The sequence below is a fragment of the Cylas formicarius genome, unplaced genomic scaffold, assembly GCF_029955315.1.
Source record: "Cylas formicarius isolate icCylForm1 unplaced genomic scaffold, icCylForm1.1 PGA_scaffold_1__22_contigs__length_36826433, whole genome shotgun sequence".
Taxonomy (NCBI): Eukaryota; Metazoa; Arthropoda; class Insecta; order Coleoptera; family Brentidae; genus Cylas; species Cylas formicarius.
The window spans coordinates 20,655,265-20,678,267 of NW_026844264.1; the positions used below are offsets into that span (position 1 = coordinate 20,655,265).

Below are 23,003 nucleotides of genomic sequence, written 5' to 3' on the forward strand. Positions count from 1 at the left end.
GTAAACCTTGGATACCGAATAGTTCTTAATAAATTACAGAGTGTATTGGGATTGCCTACACGTAGTTGAGGTTGTTTATATAGAAAATTTGTGTACTTTATATCATAGAACTGTACCACATAGTAGGTCTTGCAACGGCGAAAATGGAGCCCAATTTTAGGAAAATCTAGGAGGCTTGATTGATAAAAAAAACGCTATGCTTGCCAAGTGTTTATTTTGATTCCAGTTTGTAAGAATATAGAACAAGTACAGATAATAGCTCTTACATACAATAAGGTTTGAGAAATATTCTTTGGACACGACCCTTTGAGCACAAGCTGCAGGCTAACATTAAATAAAGAAACAAGTAGGTAACATTATCAATAACTCCAAAACAGATAAAAAAAAACGATTTTCGGGGCGTTTTAAATTAGACTCGAAAATTGAAATATCTAGTATGCAGACTTAAAAACCCTCGGATTATAAATTTTCATTTTCTTATGTCAGGCGCTTGTATAGCGGCACGTGAATAGCGAAACTATATATTTTTTTCAATATTTATCCCATATTCGGCTTTGATTTTCGATGAGCAGCATCGTTGGGTGCTAACAAGAGAGAGAACAGTGATGTAGTACCCAAAATACCGATTCAAGAGAAGAGTTGAGGGTATTGTTGCAAGAATGTTGGATTTACACACAGTGTCCTTGAAAGTTTAAGTTTTTGGATAATTAACCCGTTTGCATTGCATTTTGCAATAATGGTTTTTGTTTCATTGTAGAATTCCGAACGGTTCTAGCACGATTCCCATCTGCGCAGCATAAATTTCATTCCAAAATTTTGGTACGAGATGAAGCTCAAAAAAGTTTCCATGCATTTCTCACGATTATGCATATCTCAATAGTGAGAATCGTATTAGCACTCGATTCTGTCTCTTTCTGTTATATAGGCATTATTCGCAGTATATTTGTGCTATTTAGTAAATATCGTTATTTGTTTCTTCAGCTTCAAAGTATTATTATGAACTAGCTGGGTCTTAGACTGACCGTCGCGAAAAAAGAGAAGCTTGTCCATCCCATCCATAGTTTATAATTAAATTAGAGTCATGCAATATTGCGTGTTGGAATTATTCATTTTGAAGAACCTTTCGCAATTCGTATATTTTAGTTGCTACTTATTGGAAAAAAGGCTTGTACAAATAGAAAAAAAGATGGAAATTGGTGTCATACTAATCTGTTTGAAATAGAAATAGTATAGAGCGTATGGACGTGAAATTGTAAGAAGTAAGAGGTCAACATGAAAACGATTGCCGAGAATCTACTGCATTCACACAAAACGTTAGTCAAAAAATCAGACTCTAAATGAAATTCAGAAACTTCGTACTTCTGTAGTTTTGTATGCAAAAGGTTTGTTGCAAATTTTTGTTGCCTTCAAATAATCGTGATTTTTATTTATTTAGTAAACTAACCAAAATTTTCAATTTTGTAAATCTAGAGTTGTAAAAACTAGAGTTACGAAGCGGAAAATCGAGTTGTAAATATGACATGGTAATTAGTTGGTTGTATCGATCTAACAGCAACAAATTTTTCCACAGCTGTTTTGGTCCGACTTAAACAATGGCGCCATAGTTTGGAAAAATACTATTTTATTTGAAAAAAATATTTTCTTAAGCGTAGCATAATACTTAAAGACAAATATGTTAAAAATATTTTCAAATATACATTATTTTCTAAATATGGGGATATAGTACTTTGTCGCACTAAACGGTACGGAATATTGTGGCCAAAATACGTAGCTTTCAAAAAGTGGTACTTTTGAACATCACTTTATATCATACTGGTTGTCCCGAAAAGAGCTCAAAGTATCAAAATTCCCATATTATACAGCCAGTTCTAAATTTAGAATAGAACGCTATGTTTTTTTCGTATCCTGTAAAAACGTTTTCGCCTTTTAACAAAATGGTGATTTTTAAATAAAAGCTTTAATGCATCTAATTGACTATGATATCTAGTAATACAAAATTGTTTATTTGGATATCAATTGGGTTTGGTTTGGGTGTCAAACCGGTTTATTAGATACCTGGTGAGTGTAGGTACTTTATATATGAAATTAATTAAGTTGGAAATAAATCAATGTGACCGCCAAACTCTCATGTCCCTTCTATATGTTCACACGTTAAAGATATTTAAAGTTTTATAAATAAAAATGGCAGATCCCGAATACCGTAAAAGTATCAGTATCAGTATATAAAAAGACTTCGCACGTCCAAAACATAGTACCACAACCGCCTCAAAGGAGTAGAGTTAAGAATTGTATACACAGCTGCATTGAGTTGGTTCGATAAAATAAAGCTAAGTAGAAAAAAAGCCACAACTATTATTTTTAACAAGAGCGAGGGTTTATTTTTTCCAGTTCTCATTATTATTAAATTTCTTCTAGTTATTCATCATGATGCTTATGTAGGAGTATGATCCTTTCACTATCTGCAATATACGAATGAAAGGAGCTATTTTATACTGTAGATTCCATGTGTATACTATCGATTATCTTTTTATATTGAATATTGGAATCTGCAACCAAATTGCATACCGAATAAGTGCTGTCTAAATTACCGTTAAGGCTGATTCGATTGTCATAGCATCCAATGGTCCTATGGTTAGTACTAGTGGCCTCTGAGCGCGTAATAGCATGGTCAACAGCGTACTTTTAACATTTTCACTTTGGTCATACCAAGGACTACAATACAAGGCGTCCGCTAGCACCAAACTCTGCACATAAAATATAGGGCAATTTTAGTGGACTGAGAAAAAAATGGATATTTGCGTAACTAGTGCACTTTTCTGCACCCATCAATAAAATTGTTTTTCTCTATTCGAAATAATTACGAAAATTCTCATAGTTACGGAAACAATGAAATCGGGTTATTCGAACTGAAATGATTCAATTTTACTTAGAGTCAGGCAGGTTGTTGTCTTTAACACTAGTGCAAAAAGTAAAACACGTTTGGTGCGGAAAATACTGCGAAATCTATCAACTTTTGCACGATCGTTAAAACATACATTTTATCTAAACTATTATTTCAGCATTTTTTTAAAAGCGAAAGCCTCATTACCTGACATTTTACTTCGTTAGCACTCCATCCAAGAATAAAAGTCTGAGTAAAAAGTACACAGAAAAATAATATGGGCGATGTAAGCATGTTTTTCTCAAACTAAAAAAGGTAAATAACAATTATTAGATTATGCAGTATTACGTCTGTGCTTACCGTCATTAATTGAATTGAAATCGTGGCTATATTTAATGAGTTCAGAAGAAAGTCCCAAAATATCAGATACTTCAACCAATTATTCAACTTTGCAACAAATCTGTAAATAACAGCTCTGCGAAACAAATGTCAACAAGTTTTGTTTGTTTTGTTTTGTTTGTTTATGCTTGTTTAGTAGCAATTGATACCACTGAACACTAAATTGGAGTAATCCAAATTAGTAAACTAAATTTTCAAGTCTCCAAAAAGAAGAGACCTGCTTTCCTGAGTGGTATATGATTTCTTTCATTTCAAACTTACAAAACAAAAAAAAATTAATAGCAAAATCTATTAAAATTTCTTCCTACGGTGATTGGGTCAGTAAAAGTGGAAAAAACAAATTTCACCCATTTTGTTAATTCTGGTTGTCAACAATTTTTTGAAATAAAGCTTAAAGTGCATTTTAAAGAATTATTCGAAAACAAAAAGGAGATTTTCCGCACTTGTTAAGAAAAGAGCAAAACCCAAGTTGGTCACTCTATATAAGGAAAGGTACTTTCCCGTATGATCGTAGGAAATAGTACATTATGCAAATAGTGTTGGAAAAGACTACAGTGTCTTGCACACAGTACTTTATCTACGACTGCAGAAAATTAAAATGTGATTTTGATGATTCTTTTAACTTTAATGAAACTGTGCAAAATAAGCATGAAATAAGCTCCGCAAGCCCATCGGAAAAGCTACTTACTCAATAGCATTCTGATGTTGTTGAACAAGATCTCTTAAAGTCACGACAACTCTGTCGGAGCAAGCATACAATTTTTGGAATTGAAGTTGCAGCCTCTTTAATATGGATGCTGAATGTATAATTGAAGAAAAAAGAAGCATTTTCGTCGAAGCAAACAAAAGGGAATTCATTACCACGAACAAAGCGTTAGCCACTAGGAGACTAGTTTCGTGTTTGAACGTATCCAGTTTATAGTAATACAACGCAAATACAAAAGGCTTTTCTACACTTCCGTTGCGGTGTTTTTTGTCATGGTCGATTTCTAATCTCCGCCAATAGTTCTCCAAACACATCGATATCCCACTCCCAAATGTAAGAATCATTATTGTCAAACACGATCTTGAGCACATCCGAACCTGTGTGAAATGGCTTCGCATAATTACCAGATCCTTGGAACATACGACATACTTATCATCCTGTATTATGTAAGTTATAATTTTTTTAACCTCTTCGCGTTGGCAAAGTATCATGGCAAAAAAGGTAATTAATAACATTATAATGTAGTGTAGTTTTGAAAATATTTGCTGGATATCCGTATTCGAACCCTCGTCGAATATTGACACGGCCAATTCAATAGAGAGCGAAATCAGAAACGTCGGGAAATATACCTTCACCAAACATGAGTATATGAAATACGCTCTCTGAAGTACTCGGTTTTGCGTAGGCAACGGTAAGGGCCATATTCCTGCGAAAATCAAGCAGATTTTAGAATAATTCAAAATTGGTTTAGTTTTTAATACGTTGGCCTTGGTGTGTGTTCTCATTTTAAAATATTTCGATTAACTGCTTCAAGTTCAATGACTCAAACACCTGTCGACAGTAAGAGCAGAAATAAAGGATCTTAATCAACATAATATGACTTGAGGTTCTAAGGCGAACTAAAACACAGAAATACCCACGGCATTACCCGTCGTGTGTCGACACAGAAATGTTTATTCATTTCCAATATGTATTTTCTTTCCCATTGCATGCCTCCCTATTATTATGTAAATTAAAGAGTCCGCATTTGCATTATTTTACGCAGTTTCGTGTCTATGGAAATCGTTATTTTATCGAAAAGTTTTAGTTCAGGTCAGCTCCATAATATCCTGTGACTGAAAACGTGTATATGTAAACAATCGAAAATAGTTTCGGTCAATGTAATTACATAATAGCTCCACACATCGAAAATGAAACAAAACAAAGAAGAATTTGTTGAAAATATCGGTTTGGTGGTTCACACATACCCATCGAAATATTACATATATAAATATAAATTAATAAAGCATCGTGTAGGGTGACCAACTGATTTATGATACAAATATATTATATCCCAAAAAATAAAAATGTGTGGTCCTCCCTGTATATGGATATAGCATTTTTATTTTGTCTTTTTTTTGGACATGGTAGATTGATTAATTGATTAGTTATTTTTCATTAGTACTTATAGTAGTGTGAAAAATTTGAAGCGGAAAAATTAGCAAGTGAACTTCAAAATTAAAAAAATGACTATAAACTTTAGTCCATTTATTAACCCACTTTCGCATATAAATACATACATTGTAAAAGGTCAAGTTAACACATTACGATATTAACCAATGGGATACAGCATCACTCAAAAGCAAACAAATTGTACAACACTTACAGGGTGACGCATGAATGTGGTAAAATACTATCTGTTTTGAAAAAACGTTTTGGTGAAGATAAACACTTGAAAAATATTGTTAAATATGCAGGCTGTTTCATAAAATTGTGCCCTAATAATACTAAAAATGAAGATTTATTACTAAGAGTTCAGTAAAGCGCCTAAGTAATTAGATTTAATAACTTTTTTTTATTTGAACACCCTGTATATATTGTGTTGCCCCTATTCCACTTTTGTTAGGGATTCCGCAATAATCGTTTTTATTAATAATGGTACATAAAAATGGTAGTATATTTAAATTTTAATCCAATTGTCTACGACAAAGGAAGAAGAGAAAGACAAACAATAAGAAAGATAAGAAACTTTTTTTCAAGATGTTGGTAAGCAAATGTGTCGAAATTTGAGTTGTGTTTACGAGAAGAGTGTTGAACAGTGTATTTAAGAAGGTACTATTTATTAAATAGATTTACCAAAATAATTTGGTGATAATAAAAAAAATATTTTTATGTAAGCAATTAATACATTGACTATACAATTTTAAAATATAAATATACGATTTCCGTTTGTGTATTTAGGGCTCATTAGATAGCGATAAGACACTTAACAAAGGTGGTCCAGAGGCACTGATCACGATAAAGTAATTAGGTAAAGGGGGTTATATATAAAAAATCCTAGAAAAAATAATTTAAAGTTTACCAAGTTGACGTTTATAAAATACTTAATTATATAATGCATATCACTATTATTGAGATATATTCTAAATGTTATTTATAATGACAGCAGATTAGAGGATAGAAGACCATAGAAAAAATTATTTTGTTCTCAATAACTTGGCAATGTCGCATGTTTGTATACAGATTTCATTTAAAATTTTTGTCGTTTAAAACTAATTGTAAAAAAGTCGAAATAATGTCGTTGACTATCTATATTATGTGGATTTTATAGCTCATTCTACTTGGCCGCCTTGTGCACTTGAGTATCTAGTCGTGAATTGTTAATGTCCTCTTTTGACTGCAGAAATGTGTGTTGTGTAATGCGGGGTAGTTAATATTTTAGAAATTATTGACATAGAAAAATTACAACAGCTAGTACATGTGAATATGTTTTCTTAATATTTTGGGAAGTAGTGGAGATAGTTTATAGTAATTTCAGCGGTATGTGGTCAGTCTCGTCTTGCTGAAAAATTGGCCTCTCATACGATTAATTGCCTTAATTGGTAATACAGGGCATGGCTTCTTTCAGTATCACAAATAGACAATAAAACTGAATTGTTCGAAGCCAACTCCTTAAAAATATAATGAATCATATAGCTAAGCAAATAATGAGTGTTGCGAGAAGAGTTTAAGTGATACAATCACGGTTTAACAAAATTTTTATTTGATGCTTTGGTTGACCAGTCAGTTTAAAAAAAATTTAAGAAAAATTTCCAGTTTTATTGCATAAATATAAAATGATAAAATTACACATTGTATATAAGTTGTGACATAAGCGATATGTCTTCATTTCGTTTCTCTGGACACTCCATAATCACCATATGTTTTACTTTGGTGAAGCCACGCTCGGTTTGATTTCCTCATTTCCTGCGTCAAGTTATTCAATCTCGTGACACACAATTCTTCATCAGCTGAATCATTCTCCGATTCGCTCTACAAGACCAGAAGAGTACGGCTAACTGAATGACAATTGTACAATACATTATGATATTCAGCGACAAGGCGCGCTGTAAATGTCTAGAATTATATATTCCACTCCTTAAAAATCTGTTTTAAGTATTACAAAAACATCATTGTTTTCAGTCTCGTATTTCTTACCTAGTTAACAACTGTGGTTATGGTCTGTTCATAGATATAAGAAAGTGACCAATTGCTTTTGAATGGGATTATCCAAGGGTGGTTATTAACATACAATGCAACAAGATTATTACCTAAAGTTTCGAAATTTAAATTCAGGTAAAATTGTGGTCCGTAATAGAAAATAATTTTATACCTACCTGTGTTTAATATTCTTTGGTTTGGTATACTACTTAGTTTAAGTTTATTAGTGATAATTCTTATTTCGTGTATAATACAGCGTGTGTTGAATCGTGTGCGAATTATGCAAAATATGTGCGAGTCTAGTGTATTTCAGGAGATGCTCCCGCCCAAATGTAGAAAACACTATTCTATCGAGACTAAGGAAGTTATAAACAATGTTTATTTGACTCTCATTGAACGTGGTGCCAGCAAGCAAGTATCTTCCAACAAAATTCCAACATCAACTGTCTGGAAAGTTGTGAATAACCCCATTTCAGCGAGGAAAAAAACAAGCGATGCTGACATTTTCTCGAGTGTAGATGAAAGTGATCAAGATATAATATGGCGTAAAAATTTACCAGTTATACGAGGAACAAAGCGTGCCTACATTAGATATCTTAATTAGGAGGCTTGAAAAAGATGAAACCGGTGTTAAATGTAGCAGAACTACCTTATGGAAGTGTATTCAACACATGGGTTTTAGATTTAAAAAAATTGACAAAAGGCAAGTTTTAATGGAATCTTTTACAATTCGGAAATGGCGACTGGAATATCTAGAAAAAATTAAGATTTACAGAGAACAACAAAGGCCAATTATTTACTTGGATGAAACCTGTTCCGACACTTATGATACCCCGGAAAAGGGTTCGGTTGACTCAACTGATAAGTGTAAAACAAACGCGCCATCAAAAAAAGGTAAAAGAATAACAATTTTGCATGTGGGCTCTAAAGATTTTTTTATTTCAAATGGACTTTGTCTGCGAAAAATATTAAAGATTCTTCTCTGGATTACCATAAAGACACCACCGCTGATTTATTTGAAAGTTGGTTTAAAAACAAATTAGTTCCAAATATTCCTCCTAATAGCGTAATTGTAATGGACAATGCAAGTTATCACAGTAGACAATCCAAAACTACATGTATAATAACGACATTTATTTTCAAGAAAATTATACCAAAAAGCAATTAATTGAGGTTCTACAAAGCTTGAACCTACAAAAGGAATACGTCTGTGATAATTATGCAAAAAACCTAGGGCATACAGTTTTAAGGTTTGAACATGTTTGGCGCCAACTGAAATCTGCCATCTGCCTGTTAACTCCAATGTTCTCAAACTTATAAAAACAGAATTTTTTAACATCCCTCGACAAAGTCGGGCAAATTCTGTTAAACATATAGAAAAAGCAGAAAAATCGTATATTCATATTGCAAATAATATAGAACAAATAATAATTAGAACAGGCGATGATAGCGATAGTGATACTGATATATTGTGTGAATAATTTTAAGTAATTTAATTAGGTAATAACAATACATACATAAATAAATATTGTTTAGTATCTTTCCTAACAAAACCACAAATAATTAAATTCTAAGCAAAGTACGGATCTGTTCGGCCATATTTCATCCTTACAGCTTGCCCGGGTCTTTCCTTTATTCGTAGCAGTTAGTCACTTTCTTATATCTATGAACAAACTTTACCTTTCTTAACATATTTAACACATTTTTTAAAGCGTTTGTTTGAGATTTTCTTCATATAGTCCTCAGCCCATTTCTCTCTTATGTTCTGAGATTAGACGTTGGATGGTTGACATTTCGAAGTAACGTTTAGACTCATCACTAATTGATGATTTTGCCATTCACGAACTGATTTGTTTTTAAAATAAATGTTAAATAGGCCTTTATGTAAAATGCAACGCTGGTTTGTTAGTAGCGTGTGAAGTACCGTTACAGTCATCGTTACCACCGATAACAGGTAAGAAATTCGACCACAATCTGGAAGCGGTGACGTACCCCAATATATAACTCGATTGGATAGAATGTGAAACACATTCATAAATGTTTTATGAGATTCCATACGCATTTGAAGAATACTCTCAGATTTTTTTTGCTATCATTTAAAAAAAAAAGTTTTACCCTGAAAGTCGAGGAGTACCAATCGTAGACATCGTTAGGACAAGGACTGCCAGAAGGACTTTCATGTTCGTAAGCCGACGCTATACCTTGCGATCCCAGGCTACAAGGCGAAACACATTCTGTGCGCCTTTTTGTTCTAGAATCATCCATTTTGTCTTTATGTATGGGCCTGACAGGCCGTTTGTGTCCTTGCAGTTCCCTATAATGGACAACATTTCACACCGAATGTTAATAGATAAAAAAACAATATTTGGGAGCAAATAACACTGCAATAAAATCACGCGATATTAGTCAAGGAAATAGTAATATCAATGGGAAAAGCAACATTTTTATAAGGGAGCTTGGCTCTCTGAGGTTGTCTGGCGAATTCCTATACCGAAACCTACAGCACCTTTGGAACTCCTAACCCGGACTCACTTTCCCATAATTTGAACATAGCCTTCCCGGTCCTTTATCAGGAGATAGGAGAGTTTATAATGTTACCACTATAGTTAGTGGGATACATATACTCAATCAACATCAATCAGCAACAATCCTGGAAATAAACACGATTTGTCCTCATCCAATTTTTGCCGAAACCAAATTAGAGGTTGAGAAATCGACATTCAAGGGAAAGTGTGCTTTAACTTGCTATGATATTGCTATCTAATCCGTCATATTATGGGAGTTGACGGCAATGGACTCTGTCTCGATGAGTGGAGAAGATGATTCAACCCAGTTCATTGGGTCTAAAGAATTAATTAAACATGAAAGAAAGCCGCTCATGTATGCTTAATGTGATGATAATGATGTCACTAGAAAATTTGATATAATTTTAACTGCAGTAGATCAAATGAAATAAAATAAATAAGTAAAAAAAGTACATAAGTACCACTTTTTCTTTACCCATATCTATTCCAATGGTTTATATAAATGCTTTTCGGCTTATTTTTTAGTATTTCCCAGATATAAGTCGATAATTGTCCATTAAATTTGCATCTTGAATTCAACTTTCTCGTTGATTTTAAAAGCGCTATTTCGTGTGAAACGTGGCAATATATTTGAGATTGCAACTTAAGAAAAGGGTTAGTCCATGCATCACGCTAAATTAGTAAAAGAATGACAACTGACTGCCATACATTATCTTATGTTTTAAGATTTGATTTGTCGAGCAATACTCCTTCTGCCTTTTGACTAAATATGCAATAATACTTTTTTGTTCGAGCAACCAAGCTTGAACGTTGCTAATAATATTTTTGCTTTCGATGCATATTTCCTCTTTATTACTCATCAAGTTGTCCACGTCATCCTCTAATTGCTTTACTAATTGCTCGGTACCTCTTCAATTAAAAAAAAAAAAAAAAACAAAACGGTAAAAGGGTGAAACTATTTTCATGTCCCCCAGTCTTACCTTTGTTGCGAATTTATGCAGTAATAGGATGACTGCAACGTTTTCATTTGATCTGCGAGGTGTTTGTTTTCTTGCATCAGTTCGCACTTTTCGGCAGTGACGTGTTGCATTTCTTCCCTATACTGGTCCAATTGTCTTTGAACTCGGTCACTTTTGTCCCTCAAACACGTTATCGTACACTGGAACTGGTTGTTCTCAGTACGAAGCATTTTATTCTAAAATTAAGTTGTCAATATTGAGCCAATGGTATAAGCTATTAAGGGGACGCAACCCACGATTACATTTAATTTATTTAATAAAAGAATTAAGTTTCTACTAGATCCATTTCCGTGCTGGAATTGCACTGCTCGGGGATCTCGGGGAGTTTTTCAATTCGTTGTGGATAACTTTTGATGCGCACTAAAACTAGTACTCTTTGCAAATGGTGTGGATATTTTCAAGTCACTTTTTTATCGGGTTTTCAAGCTGCTACTGACGCGGTTGAAACAACAAACAATATTTTCGTATATCTATTTTACAAGTAAAAAAGTCAACAACTATGTGTGAAGAATGAAGTAAAATGGTGAATACAATTTTTGCGCGAAATGTTTTGCGCAAATGGTTAGACAGTTTTTTGTGAGTAGAAAGCTATATCGAACCAGCTTCCGTCCAACCTGTCTTTATTTTAAATAAAATTTAACATTTTTTTTTCGTAATATTATTTACCAAATTTGCACGTATTTTTAAATTTTTTTCAAAACTTAACAAAACCCTTCTGACGAATCGGCCTATTTAAAAAAAAACAAGCGAAAGATATAACGAAAGGCTAAGAGACTATAGAATGTAAACTAAAATGCAACACAGCAACAATAGCAATATTGAAGCGAGATAATTCCTTTATTTCATCACTAAAAGCACATAAATGCTTGGTTGTAAAAATACATTTAAAACAAAAAAAGAGTATTTTATTCGTCTCACATAGCGTATTAGGGCATATAATGAAACTTAATAGATTTGAATTCAGATCTGAGATTAAAATTATTAATTCCAGTGACGGCTGTGAATAAAACGGATTATTATATTTAACTAAGTTGTTGTTCTGTAAAATATTTCTTTTATCTATTTTTACGTTAAGATTAATAGTGATGGTGATGCAGAAATTGAGAATTCCCTGTTTTAGCCTCGGTAAAGTAGCTTTTTGGTAATTTGTATTTACCTCTTTGTCAAGTTTGTCGACTCTTTTCAAGACATTTGTCATTTCTTCCTTTAAATTTTGAATTTCATCCTGAGCACAGACTAACTGAACGCACTTGCTACTATTAATTTCTTGCGCTTTTCTGTTGTCTTCGTTCAGTTGCAAAGTACGCACTTCGAGATCTTGATTCAGCTGACTTACTTCTTTCTCCAACTTTTTCGTCAAATCTGTTAATTTCGACACGTTTTGTCGGGCATCGTGAAGTTCCGCTGTCAGTTTGGTAATCAAATTTCTACAGTCGTTCAGCTCCTTGTCTTTATTTTCTTGAATTTTGCCAAGTTCTGCGATTTCAGTGTCTTTTCTTTTTACGCTTTCTTCTAGTTGCTTGTTCTTTTGCTGCGCGTCCGTTAATTTCGCCTTTAAATCAGTGATCTAAAGCAATAAAATGCAACATTATTATATAACGAGGAACTTTCCTGATATTGCAATTACCGATTTCTTGAGAATATCCACCATTTTCTGATAGAATTCCACTTCGCAGGGACAATTGCATGAATCTTCTCTTCTCGAAGTTGCCTCCGCGTTTCTCTTGCATTTCTTGTTGTTGCAGTTGTTCTCCTTTAATTCTTTTTGAATTAATCCTTTGGTAAGTTCTGAATTAAGTTCCATCATCTTCAAGCAAAGTTTAAAAAACCTAGAGATTATGTATTTCACGATTTTATTTATATGATTTATCTGATGTAGCATAATATGCATGTTACGGATGGTTGGCATATTAGTTTTGCCTTTTACGCAATGTAATTTCACTAGTGAATTTTAAATCAAAGTGGTAAAATTCTAATAAAATTAAGTGCCTACTATGAGGTTTATTTACAATAAAATACCAGGGGTGCGACAACTTGGAACTTCAAGTGTTCTTAATAAATAAAAACAATTTTCTTAGTAAACGTTGTTACAAAATTGGCACAAGCGGGTTAAATTTAAATAGAGAAAAGTGGAAAGTAGTGAGCTGTACTAGGAAGCAAAACATTATTGCATATTATAAATATTACAGTGCTTACTCTTTCAAACAAGATCTTGGAGTAAATTTCTATAGCGAACTCTTCTTCATTAGCCAATTAATAAGCAAGTTATCTGGCTTTATGGTCGATAACTACAAGTCATTTACAAGTATTTTAGAGAATAAAAACTTTACTTTTTGGATTTGTACCGTAATATATTATTCACAAATATTGAAAACATAATCATAGATTAGATTGTCACGTGGTGCTACACCTTTTTCTTGGTAAACATTAACAAGTTTTGTAGGGAATCAATAATCTACATTATTGATTGGTAGTGCCATAAATTTCCCTAAGCCCTTTACGTTTGTTTTTCATTTTATTTTAATTCATTCAATTTAATTTGAAACATCGATACATATGGCGGCCTAGTAATTATAAGCATAACAAACATTATCTTTACCATGAAACCTATTACCGCAAATTCTTGACTGCAAAATATGACGATTTAATCGGTCATCAGTCCAAAAATGAAAATGGATTTTGGAGACATAAAGTGCGAAAAGTTTAATTTTAGTTATTCGTAAATTGTTCTTTTAACTTTTAGATGAAACCAACTAACAAAAGGTATATTTAGTAAGAGAGCAGTTATTCCTGAGAAACCTTTATGTAAATATTTATAACCTGAAAACATTTCATTCAAATTGTTTAAATCCTGATATTCCGCATGATACACCTTGTATATGTTATATTAAGTTTGTTATGTTTATAATATTTCATTACTAAACCGCTTGGTCTATAGTGGTCACTAATTTTTAAAAATCAAATGAAAAATTTGGAAACACGTTCCTCAAATAACCTATTAATTTCAAAATGTTGTCTATGTTGAAAAGATTGAAAGTTCTAAAGTATTTTCATTTCGTTGTTACGTCCTCTAAATATAAGAGTTGTTTGTATGTCGAATTCTTTACCACTTACCGTGCCTTTCAACTCTCCGACGATTTTTCTATACCTTTTGATCTCTTGGTCTTTCACGGCCTCCTTGTTTGCGACGCTTGCAAGATGAGCTTGCAGTTTTCCATATTCTTCGAACAACCTATTGTTAGAATCTTCGCTAATGGACAGCTTCTCTTTTAGATCATTCAGAACGTCGACCATATTCAATTCATTTTCTTGCATTTTTTTGCGGCATTCGCACAGTTCACTTTGCGCGGCATTCAAGGCAGTTTTTTTGTTTTTGTATGCCTTTTCAAATTTCAAACATTCCGTGGTTTTTTCTTGTAAGTTGGATTTCAATTCGCCCAACAACTTCGAATAACTCTCGATCCTTTCTTGACATTCGCGAGAACGTTGCTTGATAGACTCATTTTCAACCTCGTACCTATTTGATACGCATCAAGTAATTTTTTTAAAATGTACTGCATTTATCAACGTCCAGAATATGTTTTGGAAAAGGCGCATCTTGGTCATCAAGATATTTCAGTCTCAAATTTTCAAGAAATAGCAATACGCGAAGCAATTATAAAGTGTGAACTAACATCGATGGAGGCGTTCTCTAACCTCAGAAAAAAGTAATATCTAGCTTGTAAGTGCAGTTAAACGTGGGGAGATGGAAAATGATAATTATCTAAAACATTTTTGAAAAAAATATTAATAATTAAAAAATAATTTTGTACTTTTTCTATTATTCCTTATCTTATTTCATGCGTGTTTCTTGTTTACCTTCAATGTTTAAAACCTGCGGCATTTTTCGGAAAAAAGAACCTACGTCTTGTCCGGAGTTGGTTTAAATAATACTGCTGATATTTTATTATATCTTGAAGCATGTTCGGCGACCTCTGATTGGTAAATAATTGGGAATACGGAAATCAACTAGAATCACATACTTGAGCGAGGCACCATTTTTACTATCATGCACTCCTGAGCACAGGGCAGTGTCGCAATTATAATTTTTGGCGCTTGCCTTGTATGAAGTATTTTTAAACCACCGACCAACTTAAAATTTGCTAGGATTGGATTCTGTGAACCGTAGAGTAAATAAGAAAAAACAGCCAAATTTAAACCAATCGAAACTTATCTTGCAAGGACCGTCTATCAGAGAACAGAGAAACAGGGCGGTTAAATAACAAAATATTGTCTTACGTTTTAACTGCCCGTTGCAGTTGAATAGTCGCGGTGTTCAATTGAAATACGGTAGCCTGAAACTCCTGGTTTTGTCTGAGACAGGACTGCAACTGTTCACTTATGTTGCCGATGGTATCCTTATGACGGCACAGATCGAGTTCTTTCTCCTGAATGTTTTTTTGCAGTTCTGATATCTTTGTCTCGTACAATTGATTTAATCGCCTTTCGTGTTCCGCTCTCTGCTGACATCCGCACAACTGACTGGACAAGTTTTCGTTCAGCTCTTGTATTTCCGCGTATGCTCGCATAAACTTTTGTGATTCTTGTTGCGACGATTCGTTGGATAACGTCTGAAACAATAAAGTTCCACAATAAAAGAAAGGAACCGACCAGAAACTCTTTAACTTTTAAATTTACAAGTATTCATTTTTTCAATTTCGATTTTAAATTCAGATGATTACTTAAGGCAGAACCCCTTTCTCCACTTTTTTAATTTTGTGTAGTTCTTTTTTTATTTGGAAAAAATGATCTGTGTGCCTGCGGCCTGTTTCGCTTATTCAAATTCAAAAAGTACCAGAACTAATGCATTATTGATTCCTAATTACACAATTAATCAATTTGCGTTCACTAGAAACGTACTTAAAATTTCGACTTTTAGAAATAAAAATAAAATTAGAATGTGGCACTTGTACCTGAGGTGCATACATACAGGAAGTCCCTCAAATGCGTAAAAAAGCAAGATTAGTTTGTTTGTGCAAAAAAAAATAAATAAAATACATTCTGTTACGTTTTTACAGAGTATCCCAAATACCTAATGAAAATGATAAAATTTTAAAACATCATAAACCATATTTTTATGAAAATGGTCATGATATATGCAATTTGACAATAATAACAGTACTTTTACATTCTTAGGATCATCTTTGTGCATCTTTGTTTTTTACGGAACAGTTCCGGCTTTCCATTCAATAACCACAATAGTAAATTATAATTTTTTTACTAGCTACCTCTAAAACACGGATCAGGTTGCGCAAAGTGTGACTTTAAGACGTAACCTTTGCTAAACACTATCGCGAATATTTGTAATTTAAAATCGCTACCTCGAGCAGTTTAAAAGTTATACAGAGTGATTCTTTGAGGTATTTTTTCTCATGCAGACAATTGGAAAAGCTGAAAATGGCCATGCCACGCTGACGCTGATAAGGCAAAAAATTTAGAAATAATAAAACTAAGTTCAAAACCACCCTTTAATGGTAAGTCTAACATAACAATTTTTAATTGTTTACAAACTAAAACTTAATGCCAAAAACTCATAATATTGGTTATTTTTATTTGCCATGCCCGTGTTATTCATGACCAAACTCACCAGCAGTTCTTGTAAATTATTCAATTGTTCTGCCATTACCGCGATCTCATCTTTGAAATAGGCAACCACTTCTTCGTAGCATTTTTTCTGTTTGGCTAGTTTTTTCACTTGGTCTTTGCATTCGCAAGTTTCTTTCTAAAAATACATCGGTTTATGCAAACGCTTTATAGGGTGGCGATCGAAATACAAGCCAGCTAGGTCATTACCTCTTTATCTTTTAATAATTTTTTATGTTTAGTTATTTGATCTTCCAATATTTGCACCGTTTGAAGATTGTCGCAGTGTTCAATTTCTAAATCTACTATTAATTCCTGTAATTTGTCGTAGTCTCGACTCTGCAGCCAGAACTGAAAAGTTGAAGCAACAAAAATGCAAGCTGTAGATAGGAAACCTCTCATAGGGCTATATACTTACTTCCTCATTAGTGTTTTGCTCGACGCATTCCAGCATCTCGATGGAGTTTAAATAAAGATCTACCTAATTAGAGAAAAACAAGCAACAAAAACAAGCTTTAAATATAGCGTGTACAAATATAAAATACGATTCCATATTTCTCGCAATCCAATAGCTTAAATCGTTATTGGAAAAACGAAAGCAAAATAGAAAATCTTACTGCTGCTTGGAGATTTGATGCCCGTTCTTCACATGAATTTAGTGCGGCTTCTAACTGGGCAACTTTATGTTTCAAACGGTTTATTTCGAAAGTTGGTTGTTCCGTTTCCATGTTTTTTTGGAATTTAACTTTACTTTCAGCCTAGAATCGCAATATATGTACTCGATGTATTCGTTAGAATTTTAATGTAACATATAATTAAATTGTGTTTATTTATTTTGTTATATCTTGTCTTTTTATCTTTAATTCGAAATGTGATTTTCTAGCATTCCAACTTTAAACTTGCGCCTGATTCTTTCCTTCTTGATAATTTCGGTTCCTATTATACATATTTAATAAACCTAAACCTGCTTTGTTGTTGGGTATAACAATTTTGTAAATGTTGTTAAAATATAAACTAAATTCACTTAAATATATCTAGTGAACAAAACTTGAAATAGAAAAAATACGATAATTAAAGTAATAACTGTTTATTTTTAATTTTTAAGACCTGAGTCAATAAAATATTCAAAAATTTACCTAATTGAGCCTAAATAATCTATAGGACCAATTTTTAGTGAAATTTCAAATAGGCAAGATAACGACAAGAACTTTTAATACGATATAATGAATAATGATTATAAATAACGCTTGGTTAAAACGCACTTACCGCATTCAATTCATCCCCTTCTTCTAAGTTAACCTGCACCTATAAGTGAGAAACCAAACTAAAAAGGTTTATAATTTTAACCGCGTCCACGCACATACTGGAGTTGGTATTTTTAGAACTGCATGTGCTCCAGTGTACGTTATTTTTAATGGGTATTACCCAGAACGAGCTGCGAAGACAATGGCGTGAATATAAGTCTGAAGCAGTTTTAAAAAGCTAATGAATTTGTTTTGGGTTTGGAGCGTTTTCTAGTGTTTGCGTTGCAAATAATTTCAGAATCTAATTAAAAATTTAATGAACGCAGAGGTGTTCTGAGTTTTTATTTCGAGACTTTTTTTAGTGTACTTTCAATAAACACCTGTTTCATTTATCTTTCAACTACATTTCGATCGTAATTACATTGCTTCAATTTAATATGCAAAAACTCAAATGCAAATTATTTTTCTAGGTAATATGAACTTTTCATCGGGCAAAATATATTAGATTGAAAAATGTCAACATTTTCACTGAAATTAGAAGGGTTTTTAATTTGATTAGATTTTTTAATCCAGAATACTTAATGACTCAAGCTATTTTCCAAGGCCGTTCGGAAATTGGAAAGGCGAGTTCTAACGCAATTTCAAGACGAAGATTACAGTTCAATTTATTCGTGGGCATGCTTTGAAGTGTTTTTTTTTTCAATTCTTCTCCGTCAGAATAAAGCGAAATTCACAAATAATTTAAATTCTTTCATAAAAAAGTTGAGTAAAGGATTGTTATATGTTGACTTATTAATATTGTTGTTGACTAACTGCAACAACAATAATTATTTACAAATTAAAGAAGAACCAAAACACTAAAAATGACAAGACACACTAAAGTAAAAAATTCTTTAACTATTCTAAATACTGCTCAATCTGACCATCATTTTCCTGAACACATTTCTCGTACACTCTAATTGTATGATGTCTTGCATTTAGGAACGTTTCCGGATTGTCTCTTAACTGATTGATTGCCTCTGAAATCCTTTGCCGAAGTTCCACGACATTATTAGAAGGATTTCTCTGCACGTGATTTTTAAAGAGTCCCCAAAAGAAAAAATCTACTAAAGTTAAGTCGAGGCTGCTAGCTGGCCAATCGATAGTTCCGCCGTTCCCTATCCAACCCCTGGGATATTCCATGTAAAGAAAATTTTTAACTTGCACAACATTGTGAGGAGGGCACCATCTTGCTGCCATATAATCAGCGCTGATATAGTTAGGGATAAATCTTCTCTATGCATATTGGAGCTCTAAGAATTGCAAATAATGATATTCAGTTAACTTTTGATCTATAAAGTATGTCCATCTATGACCATCTATACCACTGGGTTGTTATTAGTATTTTGTTTTATACGTCAGTTGGAAAAAACTTACAGTTACAGCCAATTAAATGTTATCAAGAAAAATTGAACGCACGGTACAACATATAACAATCCTTTACTTGACTCTTTTTTTTAAACAATTTAAATTATTTGTGAATTTGGCTTCATTTTGATGGAGAAGAATAAAAACCACTTCAAAGAATGCCCACGAATAAATTGAAATGTAATCTTTTTCTTAAAATTGTGTTAGACCTTAGAAAATAGCTTGAGTCATTAAGTTTTTTTTATACTAAATTCTAATTTAAAAATTGGCATTTAATTCACCACTTTACGAACGATGTTAGGAAACACCCATCATGCAACACTAGATCCATGAAAGTAAAAAAATGAAAAAGAAAAAAGAGTAGAAGAATAATATTAAGTATAGCTAAATAGGAAAGTATCAAAAAACTAAAATAAATTTGCTCCTAAAATTTGTATCTCTTACAAATTTTACATTTACGTTGCCCGACTTACTGACCTCTGCAGCTTCCGCAAAACTAACTCTCGATTTGCGTTTGCAAATTTTGCATATCTGAAACCAGATACAAAACTCAATTATTTTTCCAAAATCGAAACTGCCTTTTCCAAAATCGAAACTGCCTTAAAAATGTAATATAACTGACATCTGAAAAAGAAATGTTCCATCTTTTATACTTCATTTCGATAATACTTCATATATTATGGAAAATAAAATAACTAAGTTGACACCTTAGAATCCAGTATAACCACCCACGCTGTCTTGAAAATATTTTAGCCCCAATAATATAATACATTATATTGATGTAATAATAATAATTTTCAAATGTTTGGTAGTTACAGTTAATATTTTTATTGTTTTTTTTAAACAAGACTTTATGCTATTGAGTAAAGATTCTACCTAGCCTGCAGAATAATCAAAAACTTTACCTAAAATGGACAATATTGATTACTAAATGGAGCTAGAGCGTGTAATAGTTGGCCTATAATGATATATTATTTTTATGACATATTATTTCAAACATTTTAAAACATAGAGGATAGATAAGCAACTACAATCTATTAATATCATAACTAGCGAAAGAACATACGTTTTTGCCACTGTCAAACTTAGTAAATGACTGTTTAAGTCTTTCTTCCAATCTGAAAATTGTTTCGTTCAATCGCTTTATTTTTTCTTGATGTCTCTAGGAAATAAAAAAAATAAAAAACTAACTACGATATCATTCAGCCGTTGCTACTGACTCTTTCTTCTTGATCTTGTACCAATTGTGTTCTTTCCAAGTTAGATTGCAGTTGTTCTATGGTTGCGTTCAGTTTTCCAACTTCCGTTTGTGTCAGCTATTAAATCAGTGAAAATGTGTATTTTAATATGTCTTCCCTATGCTTGTTCGACTTACGTTAGTTGTCAATTGATTGCGTTGTTGGAAGGTGTCAATTTTAATTGTTAAATTTCTGTTCTGCAAAAAGAAAAAGCGATTTTATTTATTTCTTCTTGAATAATGTAGTTGTGACCACATGATACTCTGTTAAATCAGAACTCTGTAATACATATGACTTGCAAAAAAAAGGTCACGTTATCACAAATCAATACGCTGTTAAGTTGATGGAATTAAGAAAGATATAAACTTACCTTTTCCTTCAGCTCATTTATCTTTTCAACCGCTCTTTTGTTTTCTTCCATTAGGTCGTCGATTTTACAACGACAGGCGAGCTACAGCACACAAGGATGTAAAAGTTCGTTTGCTTCGTTGTAAGAAAACAAATTAGTCTGCTAAGAAGAGCATATTTTGCAATTTGGCAATAGATGTGTTGGATTTACAAAATACTTTAACTTTTACTCCACTGGAAGCTTAATTCTGCTTTAATTCGGCTTTAAAGGAAGCATTATGGACACCTTCCAGAAAAAATTGCAAACTGAATTCACTGTGATCTGTTATTTCTAAGAAATCGGTTAGTAGTTAAATGTATTAAATTCAAGGCAATCATAATATAAATGAAAAAAATAATAGTGAAATAAAATTTGACATACCAAATAACTCATATAATTAAACAATTATTGGTAAAATTGCGTTAGACATTTAGTACATTTAGATTGTAAGAAAGGTTTTTTTAACAACACACCATTAAGAAAAATTGTTTATAATTTTTTAAAAAAGTAATTAAAATATGTCCCTCTCAAGAATGATAAATATCAGGTTTACATTATTGTCAAAATTTTTTCAAATTACATTTGCAATATTGGTTGCATTATTCTATATCCTTGACACGTTCGTTTAGGATATTTTGAATATGTAATATTTTACCTTTTCCGCTAATAATTGATCTATTTGGGATTTGAGTTTCTGACATTCGATTTTTATCACATCGTTTTCGTTAATATAGTCCTTCATTTGTTTCTCAAAGCTTTTGGTTTTGCGTTTATATTCATTTCGGTCTTTAAGCTAAAAATTAATTACACGTCAAAGTATGCTACTCTCACAGCAACAGAACGAAATAGCTGTAAGATATTTTAAAAATATTTTTTGAAAAATTCCTATATTTCTGTCAATTTTAACAGTAATAAAGGGAATTTCAAGAGAAAAGGTAAAGAGCACAGGCAGATCTATTGGAGAGCGGTATGTTTTGTTGCTATTGTCAGTACGTTTATACTAAATAAAGATTGAGATGTGTCTGTTAAAAAAATTAAACACTATATCTAGTAAAGTAGCAACTTCTCCAGTTTTTAGATTTTAAGTTTCGTTTTTGAATTACCCGTACAGCTTTTAATTTCGAAAATATTTATGTATCAAATGAAGAATTTTCTGCTGCAATATCGTTTTGATATGACAGTAAAAAGTGATGAAATTGAACTGGAAGTTGGAGTGCGGGATGAAAACTTAAAAACTGCTACTAAGAAATGCATATATATATATATATATATATATATATATATATATATATATATATATATATATATATATATATATATATATATATATATATATATAATAAGAAATTTATGTCATTATCTGCTGGCGACGAATGTTGTTACCCAAAATTTTTACAAACTTTTGAAACAAGAATGTTTAGATTTATATTTATACTATTTATAATTAAATTTATAATATTAGATTGTAATTATTTAGTACAACAATCTTTAAGAAACGTCCAAAATATAAAATAATTTAATTTTCATTCATGAAAAATAGATAATCCTCCTAATCCTTAACCTCATTGTAGAAATTGTAATAGATAGATTGATAATTTTTTTGATGGCACAGCAACAGTACAGAAAAACTTCTCTAAACTCTATTCAGATTGTAATAGTGTAAATTGTGATTTTTTGAGATTAATGATATTCGGCTTATTAAGTGACGAAAATATCTTACGAATGCTTTCAATTGTTCCTCCATTTCAAGGACGTAATTTTTGTTAATCCTGACCGTTGAACCAGATTTTTCCAGCAATTCCTGCAAAATCTGACATTAATATCTTAGTTTTTGAGAATGTATTGCAGTCCGCAGACCTAAAAGAGACCCTATTTTTTTAATTTACTATGCTTTCTTTAAAAAATCTCATTGGAACTTAGCGTTGCTCCTTACAACTGATAATGTCCGTTCCTCTAAATACTTTAATCCTTGATTAATGTTAAATAATTTAACGATCAAAATCTTCATCAAATTTAATTGGTCTTCGAGAAGTGATTCGCTTAATACAATCGCACCGTGAAATTTTACCCTGGATTTGTTCGTTACTTTGTTCGGAAATTTTCCTTCTGATTTTT

At 32.2% G+C, this 23,003-nt stretch overlaps 3 protein-coding genes across 8 annotated transcripts; all 3 read right to left on the reverse strand.

Annotated features, from left to right (window-relative positions):
- Positions 1–207: 207 nt before the first annotated feature.
- LOC132696503 (odorant receptor 45b-like) lies at positions 208–4,913 on the reverse strand. Of its 3 annotated transcripts, XM_060661362.1 has the most exons (6): positions 4,454–4,913; positions 3,969–4,396; positions 3,242–3,341; positions 3,089–3,187; positions 2,589–2,744; positions 208–2,459 (listed from the first exon to the last, which is right to left on the reverse strand). In XM_060661362.1, the coding sequence occupies exons 1-6, from the start codon at positions 4,769–4,771 to the stop codon at positions 2,412–2,414; spliced, it is 1,149 nt and encodes a 382-aa protein (XP_060517345.1). In that variant the 5' UTR covers positions 4,772–4,913; the 3' UTR covers positions 208–2,411. The 3 variants fall into 3 exon arrangements, with proteins under 3 accessions (XP_060517345.1, XP_060517343.1, XP_060517344.1); XM_060661360.1 differs by having other exon boundaries at positions 3,969–4,913; XM_060661361.1 differs by having other exon boundaries at positions 2,566–2,744; positions 3,969–4,913.
- A 2,106-nt stretch (positions 4,914–7,019) lies between these two features.
- LOC132697013 (early endosome antigen 1-like) lies at positions 7,020–18,022 on the reverse strand. Of its 4 annotated transcripts, XM_060662241.1 has the most exons (13): positions 17,878–18,022; positions 17,229–17,369; positions 17,030–17,092; positions 16,822–16,962; positions 16,616–16,750; positions 15,268–15,599; positions 14,104–14,506; positions 12,617–12,796; positions 12,146–12,556; positions 10,951–11,165; positions 10,679–10,879; positions 9,561–9,759; positions 7,020–7,277 (listed from the first exon to the last, which is right to left on the reverse strand). In XM_060662241.1, the coding sequence occupies exons 2-13, from the start codon at positions 17,337–17,339 to the stop codon at positions 7,131–7,133; spliced, it is 2,538 nt and encodes an 845-aa protein (XP_060518224.1). In that variant the 5' UTR covers positions 17,340–17,369; positions 17,878–18,022; the 3' UTR covers positions 7,020–7,130. The 4 variants fall into 4 exon arrangements, with proteins under 4 accessions (XP_060518224.1, XP_060518225.1, XP_060518226.1 ...); XM_060662242.1 differs by lacking the exon at positions 10,679–10,879; XM_060662243.1 differs by lacking the exons at positions 16,822–16,962; positions 17,030–17,092.
- On the reverse strand, positions 17,863–22,632 carry LOC132697111 (uncharacterized). The gene is made up of 8 exons (XM_060662402.1): positions 22,609–22,632; positions 21,544–21,681; positions 20,871–20,951; positions 20,638–20,697; positions 20,483–20,578; positions 20,329–20,424; positions 19,707–19,793; positions 17,863–17,916 (listed from the first exon to the last, which is right to left on the reverse strand). The coding sequence occupies exons 1-8, from the start codon at positions 22,630–22,632 to the stop codon at positions 17,863–17,865; spliced, it is 636 nt and encodes a 211-aa protein (XP_060518385.1).
- Between the last annotated feature and the right edge of the window lie 371 nt (positions 22,633–23,003).

Bases quoted from the DNA above. Each gene is read 5' to 3' on its own strand.
- LOC132696503 (XM_060661360.1), bottom strand. From the start codon at position 4,771: ATGAGAACACACACCAAGGCCAACGTATTAAAAACTAAACCAATTTTG. The intron at 2,745-3,088 runs GTAATGAGGCTT...TTTTATGTGCAG, and splicing joins CTAACGAAGTAAAATGTCAG to AGTTTGGTGCTAGCGGACGC. The intron at 2,460-2,588 runs GTAATTTAGACA...CGTATATTGCAG, and splicing joins CAATCGAATCAGCCTTAACG to ATAGTGAAAGGATCATACTC.
- LOC132697013 (XM_060662241.1), bottom strand. From the start codon at position 17,339: ATGGAAACGGAACAACCAACTTTCGAAATAAACCGTTTGAAACATAAA. The intron at 16,751-16,821 runs GTAATGACCTAG...ATGTATTTTTAG, and splicing joins AATTATTAAAAGATAAAGAG to AAAGAAACTTGCGAATGCAA. The intron at 9,760-10,678 runs GTATGGCAGTCA...TGTCCATTATAG, and splicing joins ATCTTAAAACATAAGATAAT to GGAACTGCAAGGACACAAAC.
- LOC132697111 (XM_060662402.1), bottom strand. From the start codon at position 22,632: ATGGAGGAACAATTGAAAGCATTC. The intron at 20,698-20,870 runs GTAAGTTTATAT...TTCTTTTTGCAG, and splicing joins TAAATGAGCTGAAGGAAAAG to AACAGAAATTTAACAATTAA. The intron at 17,917-19,706 runs GTAAGAGATACA...TCTCACTTATAG, and splicing joins GCAACGTAAATGTAAAATTT to GTGCAGGTTAACTTAGAAGA.